General features: G+C 37.7%; 3 protein-coding genes across 13 annotated transcripts; all 3 read left to right on the top strand.

The window, feature by feature from the left end:
* The first annotated feature begins 496 nt into the window (after positions 1-496).
* Arl4 (ADP ribosylation factor-like 4) lies at positions 497-2,709 on the top strand. Of its 2 annotated transcripts, XR_011033267.1 has the most exons (5): positions 497-745; positions 1,013-1,110; positions 1,173-1,275; positions 1,577-2,405; positions 2,493-2,709. XR_011033267.1 is itself a non-coding variant. In XM_068296744.1 (4 exons), the coding sequence occupies exons 1-4, from the start codon at positions 569-571 to the stop codon at positions 2,126-2,128; spliced, it is 930 nt and encodes a 309-aa protein (XP_068152845.1). In that variant the 5' UTR covers positions 497-568; the 3' UTR covers positions 2,129-2,709. The 2 variants fall into 2 exon arrangements, 1 of the variants encoding a protein (XP_068152845.1); XM_068296744.1 differs by having other exon boundaries at positions 1,577-2,709.
* A 649-nt stretch (positions 2,710-3,358) lies between these two features.
* LOC137582471 (uncharacterized) lies at positions 3,359-13,180 on the top strand. 9 transcript variants are annotated; one of them, XM_068297031.1, is made up of 13 exons: positions 3,360-3,519; positions 4,508-4,568; positions 4,837-5,391; positions 5,920-6,036; positions 6,115-6,195; positions 6,331-6,570; positions 7,940-8,024; positions 8,326-8,514; positions 10,005-10,235; positions 10,645-11,084; positions 11,146-11,242; positions 11,578-12,132; positions 12,288-13,180. In XM_068297031.1, exons 2-13 carry the CDS (start codon positions 4,545-4,547, stop codon positions 13,034-13,036), a joined length of 3,363 nt encoding a protein of 1,120 aa, XP_068153132.1. In that variant the 5' UTR covers positions 3,360-3,519; positions 4,508-4,544; the 3' UTR covers positions 13,037-13,180. The 9 variants fall into 9 exon arrangements, with proteins under 9 accessions (XP_068153133.1, XP_068153132.1, XP_068153134.1 ...); XM_068297032.1 differs by lacking the exon at positions 8,326-8,514 and having other exon boundaries at positions 3,359-3,519; XM_068297033.1 differs by lacking the exon at positions 10,005-10,235 and having other exon boundaries at positions 10,738-11,084.
* Positions 13,181-15,981: 2,801 nt separating this feature from the next.
* dpr7 (defective proboscis extension response 7) lies at positions 15,982-19,819 on the top strand. Of its 2 annotated transcripts, none has more exons than XM_068297279.1 (9): positions 15,982-16,246; positions 16,590-16,759; positions 16,829-16,944; positions 18,597-18,807; positions 18,877-18,930; positions 19,000-19,102; positions 19,165-19,352; positions 19,426-19,633; positions 19,697-19,819. In XM_068297279.1, the coding sequence occupies exons 2-8, from the start codon at positions 16,627-16,629 to the stop codon at positions 19,587-19,589; spliced, it is 969 nt and encodes a 322-aa protein (XP_068153380.1). In that variant the 5' UTR covers positions 15,982-16,246; positions 16,590-16,626; the 3' UTR covers positions 19,590-19,633; positions 19,697-19,819. The 2 variants fall into 2 exon arrangements, with proteins under 2 accessions (XP_068153380.1, XP_068153379.1); XM_068297278.1 differs by having other exon boundaries at positions 19,694-19,819.
* Positions 19,820-20,436: the final 617 nt, after the last annotated feature.

Below are 20,436 nucleotides of genomic sequence, written 5' to 3'. Positions count from 1 at the left end.
AAATTTTTAATTTATCGGTGATTTTATCGTTTGCACATACATACATCTGTCGCTGCTGGAACCAACTGAAATATTTGAAATCATTAAAAAGAAATTATGTATGTACATATGTACATATATGTGCCATAATGGTAGCACTTTAAACATTAAATATTTTAAATTAACTAGATCTTCTGGAAATATACATATTTGTACACAAAAAGTATTTACAAAGCTAAAATTCTAGCCGTTTCACGTTCTGAAATATGAAAATATTTTATTTGCAATGGACTAGTAAATACGAAATAATATATTTTTAAAGGATTTGCAAGCCATCAGCTATTTTGTGCAAAAAAATTAAGTCTGGAAAATACAGAACGAATATGAATAATTATTTTTGGAAATAAAGCTAAAAATTGGAATTTCAGTGTGTAGAGACAGACTGTCAAAAGGAATTTGTAAAATGTTTATGTGTAGATAAGAAGAATGTCATAAAAATATCGATGAAATTGTTCATTGACAATGGCCATATCTAGTTCGCGGAATGGGTAGTTTTGGTCAATAGAAAAAAACAATAAAATTTAGTACAATGGGGGCAACGATGGTCAAGAATGGAAATTTGCTGGATGCTCTTCCGTCTCAAGTCGGCACGTTGCACGTCGTGATGCTGGGATTAGACTCAGCTGGAAAAACCACAGCTCTCTACAGACTTAAGTTTGACCAGTATCTGAACACAGTGCCCACGATTGGATTCAATTGTGAAAAGGTAGAAAAAGGGGTCGGAAATGGGATCACCAACAGCTAGATCGAAGGAAATTTTGTAAAAAGTCAAAAGGATATTGAAAAAATAGAATAATTAAGTTTTAAGGAGTCAAATACATATATATGAAAATGCTTAGTCAATATATAAACAGATATACTTATACTAGACCTAGTTTTCATATTAGCGTAACATGGTTTTTAATCAGTCTCTTCTAATTGTCTAAACTAATTTTATATTAAATTTTCTCATAAACTTTTTATTTGTTTATAGGTACAAGGAACTCTCGGAAAAGCGAAGGGTGTACATTTCCTTGTTTGGGATGTCGGAGGGCAAGAGAAATTAAGGCCATTGTGGCGAAGTTATACAAGGTAAAATTGTCAGGTTAAATACTCTTGTTTTTTAACTCATACTATTCCTTCAACCGTTGCAGATGCACTGACGGCATCTTATTTGTTGTAGACTCTGTAGATACGGAGCGTATGGAGGAAGCAAAAATGGAACTAATGCGCACAGCAAAATGTCCAGATAACCAGGTGCGTGCACCTGTAAATTCATTTATACTAAAATTTGCGCAGATGTGTCAACTTGTGTGTGAATGTTGAATGTGATTGGTAGTTAAAATTTGTGTATTAAATATGGCCATTGTACTGTTTGTTAATAAGTCACAGAGGCCTATTTTCAAAAGACAGTATTGAAAACTTGCTAGTGTAGAAATTCTCGCAATTGCGATTTTGAAGGTATACGGGATTGAATGTTTTTTGCTGTTAACTCAAGAGTGTCTCGGGTTTATCTTTATTTCAACGTAATTTCTAAAATGAATTGGTTTCTTTACAGGGAGTGCCAGTGCTTATTTTGGCTAACAAACAAGATCTTCCAAATGCCTGTGGCCCAAAAGAACTTGAAAAGCTCCTGGGACTGCATGAGCTGCATATTTCACACATGCAAAGTCTTCCCCTCGTGAGCTCCGGCTCAACATCAACAGGGAACCTAATGGGCTATAATGCACCAAACCAAAGTTATATGGAGAGTGAAAAAGATCCCAGTAAAAATTCATCACAGATGTCACCAGCCCCCGACGAGGGAGGAACCGTATCATCACATTCATTACATTCCTGCCATGACGTCGATGGCAAAGACAAACCTCTACATAGTACACAGACATCGACATCGTCGTCATCGCCGCCGCTGACAACGACAAATAGCGGTTCCCATTTTACAGTGAAGACTCATAGTATAATAGAATCAAAGTCTGTGCAGCTAAAGGGATGGTACATACAACCAGCGTGCGCTATAACTGGAGAAGGATTGCAGGAGGGATTAGATGCATTATATGACATGATTTTAAGGCGACGGAAATTAAATAAAACGCATAAGAAAAAGCGGTAGTAGAAAAATCAGATAGTGCCTGTCTAAAAGCGTGTACCAATTAAGGATAATTTAGCACAGTTTAATAAACGCATGCACAAATATCGTATGTTCATACATTTATATACATGTATGTACATACATGTCAATGTTTAAAACGAGAGTGTCTCTTTTTTGGCAACTATTTCCGCGAGTGTCTATTCCTGACTGATTAGTCTGGATTAATTTATACTAGTCAAATATCAAAATTATGAACATATGCATGAATTTATCGAAATGTGGATATGTATGTCTTGCTGTAAGTTACAACATATCTAATATGTAAACAGATCATTACATACACACATTCATTAACTGATTTTTGGCAAAATTTTATTATAATCAGATAATAATTTAAATTTATTCATGAACGAGGAATTTAATGCTAAACCATCCATTGGAGAAGACGTCTGCTATCCGTTGAGGATCGTGATGATATCATTACATACATCAATTGTTTCTGTACGGTCAAAGGATGTTCATTTTTGTTAAGTATTTTAAGATACTATCTTGCCTAGTAGATCGAATTTGACACTCGGAATAAAATGACTTGTTGAATCAAATGATTATTATTATTTTTTTAATTTGATTATTCTACTTAACAGGCTACAGCGTATGCAACAAGTAGATCAAATTATTTCCGTTATTTTAAGGGTTACATGTATGTATATATTTATTAGTAATAACAGTTACATATAAGTCTTATCCAAAATTTTATAAATATATTCTAAAATTTAATTTAATATATTGCAATATAAAATAATTGGCAAGATACTTTCAAGAAATTGTGAAATTGTTTAGTTTTGTTCTTCTCTTTTAAACATTAATCTTTAAAAGGGAAAGTTAATTAACTTTCAATCATAAATTGCATTGGACCTTTCTTCTTTGCAAAGGGTGGTCTAGTTTCCCTCATAATTCCTTGGCCAGTAGTCGCTTCTTTTCAGCACTGTATGAGAAACACGTCATCGCCATCTCTTGCAACAATAGGAAATTGGAAACAAAACAGAAACGGAACCACTCTAATTTATATGGTTGGGGTTTTGTGCGTGTATGTACATAGAATATGCGAGTTTTAAATAAAAGTATATGTATCGAATAAGCTTTTTCGAACGAGAGCGTAGACCTAGACCACGACCATATAGTGTGTGTGTGTGTGTAGTAAATAGAGAAAATGTGGACTATGGCGGCAGTGTGGAAGCTATCTTTGATGTGCACTCATATTCTTGAGATCGAACGGCATATATATGTTCTTCTTCATTCGAGGTCATTTTAGTCCGGATAGCATTTTAATTTTATTGTCTTACAATAGATCGGTTGTACTAGATACGTTGTACGAGCTTCAAATTTAAATCGCACAAATACTTTGCAAATTGGTAAGTGTGTAAAATTAATTGATAATTTTATTGTGGCCGTGTCTTATATAAATAATTCAAATACTTACTGGCAAATGTGAATATATCGAGAGTGGAAAGGAATCCCAATATTAAGACGGTGGACTCATATATGTATACTCATATCATATATGTATGTATTGGTTCTTCTTATAAATAAAAACCTCATATACGAATCTGTGTAATTAAAAAAGTCAACCCGGTTAGTTATGTAATGACGCTGATCGAGTCCGAGAAAGTGTATTGAATTCAAATCATACATCTGAATGTATGTAAAAGTCAAAATGCGTATCTCGGTGTTTATGTACATACAATTCTACGTGTGCATGCTGTCAAAAACGAATTGAATTTTCGCACCTGTTGATCGTGTTTATCATTCACACAAACAAGCCTACATACATACGCATACAAATAAATTGTTTTAATACTCTTATATTCTGTAAGTACATCGAAATCAAGACCCTCTGCAATGAATACAAAAAGAGCAAAGAAATAAAATTTGGAATATCTTTGGATGCCCTTGCAATCCAAATCAATCCCAATTGATCTCATAGACTCAAATGACAATGGAATCCGATTTGTGACAAAACCCAAACAATTAATGGCTAATTAGAATATAATTCTATAGGCCAAAGTGGTATGCATGTTAGGATCACTAAACTTGGTTTTCGACAACTCTTGGCCAGAATAACAAGACCAGTTCATCTTGTCAGTCCGTCCGTCCGATTTAATTAACGCAAACTCCAACTATACCATTAAGATTCGATATACGACAGGCATATTATTTCGGACTATTGTATCATATAGCTCCATTGGGGATAACATTTATCGATCCCATCATGGTTAGAGCAGTTTATGGGGTTCAGTAATCTAGCTGACTTGAAGTCAGTGTACATCGATTGGTTAGGTGACTTTGGCGTTGTCTGCCTAATATTTACTATCTCTAATTACATTTGTCTTCTATTATCAGAACGTTTCTAAAAACCGGAGTTGGAAAACATAAGAAAATGGATTCGAGTTCCGAAGTCGTGGTGAGTAGAAACTGCATAAGATTTTGGCAGGATAAATATGTATACAGACATTCACACATGATTTGTCAGTTCATTAGACCAGGTTTTTAATGTATTAGAATTGAATTGTAAATATTTGATACAATGTAATTTGTTCATCATTCGAAAATATCACGAGCCATTGCAGAATATTTGTTTATTACCTATTTAAAAAAAAAAAACAACAAAAGGGTCTAATGTTCGAACAATATATTGTATACCATTAATGTAATTCTTTCCCAACGAAAAGACAACGGTTCCTGAAGTTGAGCCATCGCAGTCGGCCAAGACCGTCGAAGAGAACAAGGAAATCGAAGCACCAAACACAGTCGAGACTGTGACCATTACGACAAAGGAAAATGTCGAAAAGGACGAAGACGACACTCAAACAAAAACCACAACGACTACAACGGTTAAAGTTGCCAAAAAAGAAAACGGCGAAGAGACCACAACAACGACCACGACCACGACAGTGTCGGTGGAAGCACCAAGTCCGGACGATGCAGTTGCTGCTACTGCTGAATCTCAGGAAGTGGAAGTCGAACCAAAAACAGAAACAAAAGTAGAAACTGTTACGGAAACATCTACGACGAAAGCCCCTGAACCCCAAGAGGCAGATGCTCAGACTGAAAAAGAATCCAAGCCTGTGGCGGAGGCTAGTGCTGAGCCCAAAGCTGAGAAGGAGGACACTGTCAGTGTAAAGGAGGACACCCAAGTTGAAAGTGAAGAAATCGAAGAAGGAGAAGAAACGGAATCAGAGGCAGAGGAAGACGATGCTGAAGAAGAAGATAACGATGAAGAAGAAGTATCTTGTATCGTTCACAGTATAAATACATATCCTAAATGCATATATGCGAATATTGCGAATTTGCAAGCTGCTTAATTGGCCTCAATGCTTATGCAGCAGTAGGAGGATGATCTAATAACGTGAACAAAACCATAAATGCTGCGAATCCTTTTAGCTTCTGCTATACGATGATGAGAAACATAGAGAATCATGTCTGCTGACATTTTTGTTCTTTTTGGTATCCATTTTCAAATAATGCCTATTTCACAGGATTGTATTTAACTCCTATGTACATACATATGTATGTATGCATTTCCATACATACATATGTATGTAGGTAGTGCTGTTGCCTCGGCTTGGCTCTTTACTAATCGTCGAACATATGTACATACATACATATATTCATATTTAAGAACCACAACCATACCAATACATACATATACTACTTACATGCTTACCTAAAACATGTTTTCAAAATACGTACCATTTTTATCGAGTTATATGTAAATATTATATATTTTTGCTATGTTCATGTTTATCAATTAGGAAGCTGAAGAAAAATCGAATGTTTCAGTCGACCAACCATCAAAGGATCCGGTTGAGGTCAAACCGGAAACCAACCAAGAATCCGTATCTGTGACTTTGAAAGCTCCCAGCACAAAGGTAAAGGAGAATTCTCGGTTTTGTTTCTTTTTTCCGAACCATGTATTAATGAATCTTCGTATAATTGAATTTGCCTAGACCACTGAAATTGAGGAAAATACAGCTGATTCAGTTGACCAAGCAGATGCACCAACGGATATCAAGAGTTCGACTAATAAGGTAAGTCTGTGGATATGTAAATGTCAGTACATATGTATGTAAATGCATTTCCCCTGTGACTTGTGACTCATTTCAATTTAAGAACGGCTTGGATTAAATTTTCTCTTGTTTCTATTCCATTTTCTCCTTACACAGAAAGACTTCAACGATCAAATCCAAGATATCATTTCTGACATTGATGTCAACATAAAGGCCCAAGAGAAAATCACTAAGCTAAAGGAGCAGGAGCTGCAGCTCATTCAAAAGCAGCAAGAATTGGCGAATCAAATTAGGCAACAACAGATTTTGGCTCAACAGTTGATTGCCCAAAATGAATTGAAGCAACAGCAGTTGAATGCCCAGCAGCAATCGGTGCCCCAGGCATACGATGTCAAAGTACGTACAAAAAATGTAACCTTTTATTTCAGTCGCGGACTTACAGATTGAATGCATTACACCATATTAATGAATAATTTCGAATGCATTCCAAAAACATTTTCTCCAAGAGTATTAGAAAGGCAATTGCCAAAAAAAAACTCCGATCCTCGTTCTAGAAATCTCAGCTTAAACATTTTCCTTTAAGGATAAGAAATCACGTCACACTAATTGACGATTTCTTGTCTTAAACCCGATCACTCTGAGATGTATTTAGAAAAATGAAGTTAAAAGGTCGAAAGTAAAGTTGATCAAAAACCTGTTGATCAATTTCATCAACTCAGTTACTTGAAAATTTTTGAACCATTAGTTATTGACTTTCGAAGTCTCGAGGACTTCTTCGTTACCCTAATCAGGAATATAGAATATAGAACTATCCATTTGTTCCCTGCATATGCTTGTTGATCTGAATTTTTTGAGGATGAGCCATTGCGAATGTGCTGATAAGTACATTTTGCCATTCACTTTATTGCCTAGTATGGATATTGATCTCGTAGACTTGCATTCATAGTCATAAATCCGAAAGAAATTTTGAATAAATCAAGAGCATTCTTTCTGTACAGCAGATATTTAATGTATGTATGTACATATGTACATTTGTATATCGCACTCTGATACCTTGTACATACACATTCTTATATACTTGCAAATGTTTGCTAAGATAACGACTAATGTGCTTTGATTAGTCCAAATTCTCTTTCTCTCTAATGGCATCTATAATTAGCAATAGAGAGAGCTCCGAATGCGATACATAAATACATAGATATACATTTATATGTGCACATAGATATGTATTGTGGGGAGATCTATATACAGACACACACACACACACACAAACAAATATTTTGGGGCTAATGTGTGTATCATCGTTAGAAGAAAATTTTATTGCTGGGCCGTCTTCTAGTATCGAAAATTAGACGGCCATAATGCATTACGTTTACACGTACAAAATCCTCGGACTTTCAGTAAATACGTAAAAGCCATTTGGATATTTTGGATATTTCAAACGATTTTGAATATTGAGAGCCCCAAACATGAATTGCATAGTGGAAAGGAAGCGCGGCTTTCGGCCAAGCGACCTTTGCGATCCGAGCAAACGAAACATTTTACTTCATCTGAGTACACAAATGTGGCAAAGAAGAAAAGTATGTAAATTGAGAACGCAAAATCGAAAGAATACAAAATTCGTATGCCATGAGATTCCGTCAATATAATTAGTCGCGTACTGATCCTCAGCTTTGTAAACAGCTTTGACTTCTTAACACCACAAACCAATCGTCCTTATTGAAGCTTAGTTAGATTGTTTTCCAATGTAATTGAATCCAAATAGGAATCCACAAATGTATCGAAGGCAGTTGATTTGCGCAAAATATTCACGCCAGCCACCGATGCACCTGAAATATTGCCGAAGAACCGTAAGTATCTCGTCCTGAATATGAATAAAATAAAAGGTGATACGTAAAGACGTATTAATCTGCAATATATCCAGACTACCCAATATACCAACACGTTTGATTCATTCGTTCATTCATTCGATCATTCAATCATTTGCCCTTGTAAAATTTCATTCCAAAAGATTGAAGTGCGGCTGCATTAACCACGACTAAAACGACAACAACTGTGGACCAATTACGTATCGCCTTTTAAATAGCAATATTTACTCACAATCTTAAATTACAATTTATGGAACTGACTTTCAATTTGTTCACTTGATAGGAAAGCTATATGCCTCATCGGCATTTTATTCCCCGTCACTGCATCCTACTGTGGAAGATCAGGTTGAACTGGCCCGCCGAATATCGCATTCGTTGAGCGATATAAGTAACCAAAAGTCAAAGGGCCAATCTATGTTTGTCAATCGAAAAAAACGCTCGGTCAAATGGGTTCATGAAGGTTGTGCTCAAGGTAACAGTTGTGGTCAATTGATGCATGCTAATGGTCATTGTGTGTTCAATCGCAGTTACGGGTTGAGTCGGTATAATTAATTCGTGATTTGGTAGCGCGATTTCTGATGGAGACAGTACCCCCCCGTTACAGGTGACCATTTTCAATACCTGTGTGTGTGCAGTCGTTTATAGTTGTATATCGTGCTAGTTCTAATGGCTATTACTTCATGGGAATAATCTAGTCTAGAAGCAGTGTACTAAACACACATCAGTTGTTAAAAACTTAAAGGAAATGCCAAAGTTGTCATCGGGTCTTATGTCTTATGGGTAAAGGAATAGGAACTGTATTTTGTAATCTGGTACTTTTGTTTATGATTAGTACAAACGTTCAAATGGCATGAATCTTGTAGAAATTTTAACTAAAGGGGTTTCGATTTCTTCAGTTAGACTGGACTAGAATGCGTCGTTACATGGAATGTTAGAACCCAAAGAGGATTCCGAAAGTTAGTAATTTAAAAAATTTACAGATGTTTTTTATTTAAGTAATCACTTCTAGAACTGCTAAAAAGCCATTATTTGAGTAAGTGCGAAACAAGAAATTTTTGCAAGATGACGAGGCGCGAGTATATAAGGCGCGATCTCTAATTTAAGAGTTTGCTGGTCAGATTCACACTGAACTTTAATACCTTAAAACATCACTCATAAAGTAATGAAGTAAGTGAGTCGTCACGCCGACTTAGGTATACCAAACACCAGGAAAGCAAATATTTCAATTTGATTAAACAAATGCATTTTCACATGCTTTTTACAAGCATATCTTAGTATCTCGCTCACTCAAGCATACGAGCACCCTAGCGCCCCCACCAGCCAAAATGTTTATATGCATAACTCGACTATTTTTTGTCCGATTTTGATCAAATTTGGTATTTTGCTGGATATTAGTATCAAATTTAAGTGTGCCAGTGAAAAATACGGGAGATAGTTGAGTTTTTTTTTAAATTGCGGGGGCGGAAAGAGGCGTGACAAAAATTTGAAATAAACTTGACCTATTTACATACTACATGAGTCTACATACCAAATTTGGTGGCTCTAGCATTTACAGTCTCCGGGATCTAGGTGTTCATACGGACAGACGGACGGACAAGGCTAGATCGATCGACTCCTGATCAAGAATATATATACTTTATGGGGTCGGAGAAGCGTCCTTCTGCCTGTTACATACATTTTGGTGACTTTAAAATACCATTTCACCTTATGGGCGTATGGTATAAAAAACTGATCGGTCGATCCATGTTTATAGAAAATAAACAAATTAATCGTCGTTTATAATCCTAATCTGCAATGTTTATAATAACTTCAATATTAATGTCACTCATGCCATACAAGTAAATGCTCATTCGCTTTCTCGATTATCTTAACTACTAACACTAACTATTATTGGAACTGTTGTGCGACAGACACATAATACTAGCATAGTTTTCTAATCTATGTGTTCGTGTACATGTCTAGAGGACGATAACGCATTTGAGACTCACAGTTTGTATAAAGAAAACTCAGAGGCAAGTATGACACCGGAACTAACCAAGCTGGAAAAAATGCCGTTAAAGCTAATCATGAATCCAAGAGGCCAAATGCGCGACTACAACTCACTCAAAGAGTCAATCAATATTGAAGCCGGCCTCTTATCGCCCGACAATTGCGCTGAGCTTATCACTGCTCTGCAACTGCACAAGGGACGAGGTAAAATTTCACTGCCACTTAATAATAAATATTTCGGAAATTAACCTCGGGCTGCCGTGGTTACTATGTCCTTCTTAGAACAAGTTCAAATCCTAAACACATTCAACAGTCTGTAATATTACACTTTGGTCCGATCTTGAGAATATTCCGATTAAGTTTGTTTTGAATTGATATTTCTGTAAATTAAAGTTAGTGGAAACCCTTTGGTAAGCAAACTAATTTATTTTGCAAATAATCTAACTCTTTTCTTTCGCAATCGATTTGACCATCGCCCTAAAATTCGCTTTTTGCCATTGTTGACAACGCCGCCATCGCCGCCGCCACCGCCACCGCCATCACCATCGCCTTGCCTCCATCGCCTGTCTCAACTGAACGCCACTCAACAAATAAAATCAAACGCATTAATAAGGAGCTGAATTGTTTGCCAAGCGACGCAAAAAGGCCGAGAATTGGGTAGTCGATGAGACCAATGCCGGCACTCAAAGTCCATCTGGTATTCCAGATTACCAGCAGTATCAGCCGAGGCCGACCACTTCACCGAACATTGTGCCCGCGTATTCGGATGCTGGCAAGCATCGGGTGCAATTGAATATTCACCAAGATCAGCTGATTGAAAAGTATTCAAAGCCGGGATTGCAAGTAGTCAAATCACCCTGGGAGGCAGCTCTTCAGACCGGCTCTGCAAGCTCTGCTTTCCAGGAGGAAACTAGATACCGTAGTCAGACGCCCATTGTGTCAGCGGCTTCGCCATCCAACTACGATCGGGAGGACTTCTCCTACTCGGGGTCCAACCGCCCGTTTGTGCCTCCACCATCGGCATCCGTTCAACAGGAAGTGCCCTATACTAAGGTTTGAAATTGAAATCTGTTTTCTCCAACTTGGAAAATACTATTCCTTTCTTTTGTTTCAGCCGTCGGTACCAACTCCGGTAAACCCTCAGAGGGAGCTCGCTTACAAGCCAAGCGTGGCCCAGGGATGGGGTGGACGTAACGTTGAGCTGCCAAGAGGTAACATTAACTGTATAACTAATAATTAATAACCATCGGATGGGCAGCAGCGTACAGTCAATCAAGCGCATAATCTTTATACCGATTTTTCAAACAGTAGTCCGAGGGTTACTTGAGTCAGTTTGAAACTGAATCTATGCTTTAACGGTCTACGAGTTTGAGTTAATCCAGACGGACGGACACACAGACGGTCGGACTCTTACTAATCAAGAATCAGACCTTTTTGCAAGCCGCGTATACCTAGAAAAGGCATGACTTGAAGGTTTCCCATCCGATGGATTATAATTTAGATTAACCGTATAGGTTATGTGGTTAACAAACCACGCATGTTTTAGAATATAGCGAATACTTTGAGCCTGTGTCATCCGGGGAGGAAGATAGCAATGTCGTTAGGGGGGATATGCGGAGGAGCTCCGATTGTGCTCGAATGGAACGGTGGTGTAATCCATCTCCCGATTTCACAATGGACGTGCAGAACCGATTGCATCAGCTGGAACAGTTCCAACAATACTTTCTGGAGCAGCAAAAGCGAGAGCTCGAGCTTCTCAAACTGCGGGAGAGTATGCGTCTTTGGCGCTCTCAAGCTCATAGGAAAGCAAAGAGTTTGGATACGACTACAAAAGCTCCAGCGAAAGTCATAAGCCAAGAGATCAGACAGGAGGTCGTGGACAATGAGCAGCAAGTGAATGTAAGGGAATTGATATCCTCGTTTGAGCAACAATCTCTTAGAGAATATGAAGAATCCCTGCAATATGTAAGCCGGCAATCACATCCTGTTCCTTTGGAAAAAAACAACTCGTCACAAGCAGATAGGAACGTTGAGAACCACGTGAATTTGGACGCAGACGTTGAGGTTGAAGAACTGTTTGCAAATTCTGAAAATAATGAAGGCAAGACTCAATCCTCAAGTCCCAGTACTCCACCTGTTTTGTGTGTCTAGTTCTGTTTTGATTACTTTCTATGGAGATGCTATCTCGAAGTCATGTGTATTGTTTGTCGCTTTGCTAATGTTTAATGCCCAATTATGTTTTGTGTTTACCCGCAGGTCTCTACATACCCAAGGAGATCTCGTTGGCAAGCTATGTACCTCCTCCAAATCAGTACCAAGCACCGGCTCAATCCCAGTATCAACCAGCTTATCCAGGACAGGGATTTACAAGCAACGATGGAGTCAGTGGTGCCAGCAACTACGCATCACGATTTGCACCCACCAACGAGAGCTCTGCCTCATTCAGTGCTGGGGGCAACGGCGCGTTCCCATTATCCAGGCCAACTTCCGGATTTAACACATCATCTGTGGCTCCAGGAGCTGTTCCTAGACAACAGTTTAACGCACCATCCAGCTATCAAAAGGTCCCACAAGGCTCGTCACAGTCTGCACCGCCGGTTAACTTCAATCCGTCGCCCCTTTCATTTGACAAATTATCCAAGTTCGAGCAGCCCGATCAGTACCAGGGTAACTCATACGGATCGCCGTCTCCGCATCCACAACAACAACGTTATCTGAATCCTCGCTACGGGTCCAATGTGCGCAATACTTCACCCTCTCCATTCGGCTTGGGTGCTTCCTCTCCCGTGGACCCTGTGTTGTCCTCACCCATTTCAACACCCAACTTAGGTCAACAGCAGTCCTTGAACAAATATCAACCCTATCGGCCAGCACCAGCTCAGAACCAGAGCTTCAACAATTGCGCTCGCGGTTGGGGCTCGGGTTTGGGATCCGCCAGGCAGGGTGCTCCTGTTCCAAGAGGCACAATAGCATCAGCTGGTAACCTACCGTACTCAGACTTTTAAATTTTAATTGCAGTTGAAGTTAATTTGCAATCGACACAACGGTTTACGACATGTGTAGAATACTCATATAATATATATATTGCGTTCGTTTATTTGCGTCTTTGAAATAATAATGATATTAAAAAATTGAACACGTCAAAACAAGTTGCTAACTGCTGATTATTCCAAAAAATTATTGTCGTAAGTATTGTCTACAAAGGAGTGAAAAAGGATACTATATTTGCACAAGCTGACAGCCATGCCCCGAACCACAGGCAAAGTATTTGGTAGCTGGTTGCGACCAGCGAAATGTCCAAAATATCATCAGCGATTTTGTTGTAAATAAAAAGGTGAGAGATTGGGTGACAAAGGTTAAAGATTAGCAAGGAACGCGAAAAGGGTGGTAAAGGAAGTAGTTGGTGACACATCTACTAAGATGAATAGGGAAAACGCATCTGGTCAGTAATGATGACTTAACCGTTGATTAGTTTTTAAGAGAGAGAATGCCAAATGAACAAGACTGCGGTTGAGAAAGCAGAATAGGGTGGTAAGCGAAAATTCGGGTTCCAATTAAGACCGCGTAATACAAACTCAAGCAATTGCTTATATACTGATTCACTACTGCGCTGCTAAACATCATACATATGAAAGGGACCCAGGGTCCAGATTGCCTTGAAAAACAACAGGGTTTCCTCGAATTGTTGTTAATAAGGAGAAGCGAAAATGAATCTTTTGTAAGGAGAAGAAAATCTAAAACCTTACTAAAGTCAGTATAAATGATATCAGTTTGAAAGTTTTTACGACAGCCATGGTACAGAAAGACAGTCAGTTCTAAAGGTTGATAAGGGACGAATGGCCTTTGAAGAAATGAGAAGAAATAGTAGATATGCATTAATATTAAAGGGAAGACTTAATAATTTACTCAAATGTAAATTACCAAAAGTTAGGTTGTTAAAAATGTTTTATCAGGAAAACTACATGTATCGCTAGAAATATAGAATACCCGAGGTAAAGGCTTAGATGGGGAAATCGAATCATTAAGTCTAAAAGTGTATTGCAATAGATTCGAAAAAAAATACATCGAAGATTATTTTAAAGGCAACACAATAAGGTGAGCAGGCTGTCTACATACGTATATATTTCCAGAACCACCAAGTTCTATCATCAGCAGATTTTGCTAAAAAACTCCAGAATTGCAATAGCCTCACCATTCCATCAACGCTAAAACTAGTTGGGAATTGCAACTAAATGAAGCGAAACCAGAGGGCCGGGGCTAACTTCGACCTCGCCGAAGTTTGTATACCCTTGCTAGTTTATTTTGTTAATCTTTTCTTACCTACAGCCGTTAAAGTAAAAAACGTTTTATCTAAAAAGTCTAATGGACGGCCTACGATCTCAACCGATTGTTCCTATGGGAGCTATATGAAATAGGCTGAATCCGAGATATACAACCTGTGCAGTATATTCAAGCCTATGTACATGCTCTGTAGCTCTTACGGTCTAGAAGGAGATTGCGTCGATCCAGATGGACGGACATGGCTATTTGAACTCGTCTCGTCGTGCTGATCAAGAATATATATATGCGTTGCACACTTCTGACCAAAATTAATATACCCTTATTGCAAGGGTATAAAAATGATTGGCAAATACTAAAGTCCCCCTTTTTATGCATACCCTTAGGCGCTATGAAAAATTAGTTTAAGAAACTAAGTTTACGACATATAATATCATACAGGGTATTTTGTACCATATAAAAAAAATGTTTTTTTGGGTACGACAATCGTATTTTCAAATTTGGGCTAGACAGAAAGTTTTAGCAATCATAATCTTTGAGTATTTTAACAAGTTACATTTTAAACTTTAGCTTTAGCTTTCTTAGTTTCTGAGAAAATCGGTTTTATGGAAATATTGGGGGCGAAAGGGGGTATGGAAATTTTACGCAAACTTGATCTGACTAGACTTGACTACATACCAAATTTAAAGGCTCTAGCTTGTATAGTTGCCGAGATTTAGGTGTTAATTAGGACAGATGGACATTTGAGAAGTTAACAACAAATAAATTTGCTATTGATGGATGGTTTTCATAAAAATAATCATTAATATTTACATCAATATCTACAGAACTCAACGTTTCAGAACTATACTTGATATATTCCAAATTCGAAGTGACAGAATGGGCTGGTAAAGACATAAGTCTTAGAGAGTCCTATAGAGTCCATTCAGATAGATAAATCCTTCCTTCTATGTACATCCTCGCAAAGTGTATTATCCGTTTTTGTTTAGAATGGCCGAGGAAGCTTCTAATTCGATGCCCTTGATTCTGCTTGGGGGAATTTCCATATTCGTAGCAGTTCTAACCTATTCGTTTATTAGTTTTAATGTTTTCTCTAGTAGTTTAATCATTGTTTATCTGTAATACGCCCTCAGTGTTTACAACCTGTGCCCACTTTACGTAGGGTGATTCGTACCAGGCCAAACCTGGCACCAGGTTGGTCCCTTATTCTGTACTGAGGACGTTGGACGTCTTTTGGATCAATGTGGCCGCTTGATGACTCTTTCTCTGTATTTCTATGGACAACATTGGAATGGTGCGATCTGACAAAATGAGGGTACATGTGTATACATGTATGTATGTATGTATACATATGTATGTATGTACACATACATACTAAAAAATTAAAAGAGATCATTCGTCCAGTTTGATACCATCTTGCAAGAGTTCAATCGGACAAATGTCTTGGACATTTCTATTTGAAGACAATTCATTAATTTCGAATAATTAATTAAGGAATGGTATTTTAAAGGAATGCATAGTTCTCTGTAAATCCAAATATTGCATGCATACACACGAAAAATACTGTTGAAAAGAGCTTTTCAATCAAAGCTTCTCTTCTCAGTGACCCACCACCAAGCAAACCAAGAAAAGTGGAGTTGCGCACTAAACATCAATGTCATTGTGATAGAAACTGCAATTGAGAAAGTTTTCCTTAACACGATTTCAACTGGGCAGTAAAATTCAGATAATTGCATAAACCAATATTGCATTTGAGTTGAATTATTTATATTTCGATAATTCCACCACACCAACATTTAATGTCTAACATAACTCGTCGACAAGTCGGGATATCTCAAGCAAAGTCCCACTCGGCTGGGCAGACAAGCATACAAACAATCCTGTGTACATAATTTTGTAATCGTGTATAAGTGAGCCAAGTCTTAAGCGCTGAACAAGTAAGTCTATTGAACGGAATTCGAATAGAATTAAGCATCTTAGTTTCTCCGTTCTTCTTCATGGCGAGTCAATTTGCATTCTCCACCTACTGTGCCCCTGCCTAGCATTGCAGGGAAAAGTTATGTGTGTACATACACACACACATATGTATGTATAAACATGTAGTAAAAGTTCGCCTGCAGGACCTATCACAAGAGAAATAACAAAATTCTTACAAACGTATGTATGTACGTATGTACATATGTGCATAACAAGCAATAAGATTATAAATTGAAATGGTGCAAACAAATAATCGCGTTTCATAGGAATTTATGCGAAACAAACAAATTTCACATATTTCAGGATGTCAAGGCTCTAAGAAGAATTAACCGATATCATTATGGTCGCGTCGTTCGTAAGACCAATGTGCGCAGCGAGTTCTTTTAACAAGGTCAAACCGATCATATTTTTGATCTTAAATTTTAATATTTGTCTTCATCATATCAATGCATCTTCATTCTTAAATATCAATGGTAAGTACATTCTTAAATGTGTTTTAAGTTAAGGTGAAAACTGTACATATCTTTGTTTTATCCCAATAGATTTGGCAAATGTGGAGCGGCCCTATTTTGATGACATAAGTCCCAGAAATGTTTCGGCTTTTGTGGATGAGACGGCAATTCTACGGTGCCGTGTTAGAAATAAGGGCAATCGAACTGTACGTACCGTCTTTAAAAACAGACATTCAGACACCATTTACTTATAAAAGACAAAATAGTATATAATTATTATTTCCCGAACTCCTAAAGTCAATCAACAGCCATTCGAGCCAAGTCCGTCCGTCTGTATGTCCGTTTTAACACCTAGATCTCGGAAACTATGAAAGATATAGCCAAATTTGGTACGTAGACTCATGAAGAATATCCGTAGGGCGATGTTTTGACATTTAGCTCCGGATCTGTACCTTTAAAATATATACATGGGTTTTTTTTGTGTGTGTTTTTTATATAAAAAGTACCAAAACGAATGAAGCTGTTGCTCGGAAAAGTCTACATTATACTATTTGTATCATGATCTTCTGATCATGATCTCATGATCAATGTCGTTACCTCGAAAATTAATGATACTTGGTACTTTGTGAATTTTTAAAAACTTCAAACTTGGGGGCAAAGTTTTCCTTGTTTTGGTTTTTGTGTGTTGTCAGATTACCAATTTAATAATATTAAACAAAATCGGTTGACTACATCATAACCTTATAAAATTAACGATCTGTCTGACAACAACAAGTTTCTTATAAGGTTCTCATATTTATTTCTATTCTAATTTGAGGCCGTTGATTCTGAAAATTACGCTACTTTTTAGTTTAGCTCTTGTTTTCGAAGAAGCAAACCTAATTTTTCCAGAATCATGTTTTCAATACAAACTACAAATACCAAATGAACAGTTAACCAGAGGGTCGGGCATAACTTCTGCCGGGTCGAAATTTGTATAACCTTGCAAGTTTTTTTGTTTATTTTCCCTCTCCTATAACCTATAGGACACTTAATGCAGCTTTCATGTCTGTAGAAGCCAAGGTGTCTGTCAAAAGACCAAAGATATTGCGTGTAGAAGACATCCTATAAAGTCTAAATGTTCGAAAGAACAGCCTTAAAGCTTAGGCTTAAGCAATCCGGCACATGTGGCCTGCTAGTTTATCGTTTGTTTATATGACAACTATAAAATATAGTTACCCGATTTCGATCAAATTCGACCCAGTCATTGAGAGATTTGTTAAACTTCGGCGTTGCTGAAGCTCCTGTCCTCTGCTTAACCTTTGAATATTTTACTATTCGAATAGAATTGCCTAAAATGTTCGATATCCCCCAAGAAACTCAGGTAAAGTTTCGGAATCAGCGACCCCAAATTACACTAGAAATAAATATGAGAACCTAATAAAAGTCTTTCCTTAGGGAAATAGTTAGGCTATAGGAACTTCGGTACGGAACGGACTTCTCGGTTGCCGACTATATTATGAAATGAGGCAATATTATGAAACAAAAGAAAGCTCACCAAAATTTTGACACCATACTACAAACAATAACTACTTTGTGCTTTATAAAAGTCAGATCGTTTCTTTGGAACTACTATATTATATAGACGTCCATAGCCAGCATACAGAATTTCCGCATGGTCTGCGAGTAGTTGGACGGAAATGGTTCATCTATGTGTTGCACAATTGCCCAAAAGCCACCCTTTTTACCATTTTATAAAAAATTCGTTCCTTTGGAATAATGTCCATTCGCAAGCATTATTCCACTGCCAAAAATAAAATCTATAAATTTATAAATAAGTCCATGGGGTTGAACGAAATTTATCGTATTTTGCATGTAGGTGTCCTGGATGCGAAAACGTGACCTTCACATTTTGACAACCAACATCTATACTTACACGGGCGATCAACGTTTTTCGGTTATACATCCGCCTAGCACAGAGGATTGGGACTTGAAAATTGACTATGCACAGCAACGGGACAGCGGGGTCTATGAGTGTCAAGTAAACACGGAGCCAAAAATAAACTTGGCAATTATCCTGGAAATTACAGGTACGGGATTTGAGAATTTCACCAATCCATGTTTATGAAAGCTCATCAATCTGAATATTCTTTCCACAGCTGAAAGCGACAATAGAGATGGAGGCTCGGAGCGCCGTTACTACGACGCAAAAGGTTGGCTAAAATAATAGACTTAATTCAGGCCATTGTTTAATTATCTCTTATCTAATATCTGTACCTTAGCGGCCCGAGCCAAGATACTAGGATCGACAGAAATACATGTAAAGCGAGACAGCACTATCGCTTTGGCCTGCTCGGTGAACACTCATGCTTCCTCTGTCCAGTGGTAAGTGGAGACTAAACTACAATATTCGCGTCTTTATATGATCGAACAAAAACAAATTGCAGGTATCATGGCTCTTCCATTGTCGACTTCGACTCTCTTCGAGGTGGGATCAGTCTGGAAACGGAAAAAACTGATATTGGCACTACCAGCCGGCTAATGCTAACGCGGGCTTCCTTGCGGGACTCTGGAAATTACACTTGTGTGCCCAATGGAGCTATTCCTGCATCCGTTCGGGTTCATGTGTTAACAGGTTAGTTGCGATTTCTCGTGCTCATTAGTTGGGGGCAAAAAAAAAAATCCAAAATGGATTTACTCGATTTCAGGAGAACAGCCTGCGGCTATGCAGACGAGTGCTGCATCTGCCCCCGGTCTGGACTTAAGAAGACTCACCGCCATGATAATTATAATTACGTGCTTGATCATATCAGAAGAAACGTTGTTGAATATTTCAAACTTAGCCCAATACATACATCGAATGCAGAGATGACTAACTTAGATAAACTAGCAATAGAGTGAATAAATATTTTTAAGGTAAGTTTATGACTTTGAACATTGTTGATGGATTCTCATCGTTCTATTCTCTAATTACAGCAGCCATATTCCAATGGAACGATTGTAAGAGAACGTGTTTACAAAAATATTCAATATAATTCCTATAGTCATATGTAATAAAATTATTAATAAACGTACTATATGTAAACAGTTTTGGATAACAAATTGGCGGCTAAAAGGAGATTACATTTCCTCACTAGCTGAACTCAAACAGGAGAAGAAAGACCCTTCTACGATTGTTTATGGATTTGGGATTGAAAATTCAAGTACCCCGTTCCGCTGCAAGGGCATGACTAGACTGGAAACATTTGATTTGTAAAGAGCTTTACAAGCCAGAGGCACACATAATTGACGATCGTCTGGGATGGGTCTGGGTGTAGTGGTATACATACATAAATTTCAGGCTACACGTATGTGGGTGTAGATCGTTTCAGTGTGTGTGTGTGAGAGAGTGTTCTCACAAGAGTATTTATATATATGCACATACATATGTATATATTCCGATGGATATGGATACGCACATGTATGAATATGTATGTATATAAATACATACTACAATAATTTCTCGAGAAAATATCAGAACTTTTTGTTCTTGTGTTCTCGAGAGTGTATTCCAATTTTTTATACGTGTTCTCAAACATTCGATGTTATTCTAGCGAGTTGGTTTTATTGATCGGTTTGAATCGTTGGGGCTGGCTATTCCATTGGAAATTATTAAACGGAAAATTCATCACGAACGGAAAATTATTGAAAAGACGAGTCGCCATGTTATCGACGTTTAT

This window comes from Drosophila tropicalis, unplaced genomic scaffold (genome assembly GCF_018151085.1).
Source record: "Drosophila tropicalis isolate 14030-0801.00 unplaced genomic scaffold, ASM1815108v1 contig_859, whole genome shotgun sequence".
In the NCBI taxonomy this organism is placed as follows: domain Eukaryota; kingdom Metazoa; phylum Arthropoda; class Insecta; order Diptera; family Drosophilidae; genus Drosophila; species Drosophila tropicalis.
The sequence above is the reverse complement of the archived record's forward strand: the minus strand, read 5'-3'. Positions and strand labels throughout refer to the sequence as shown.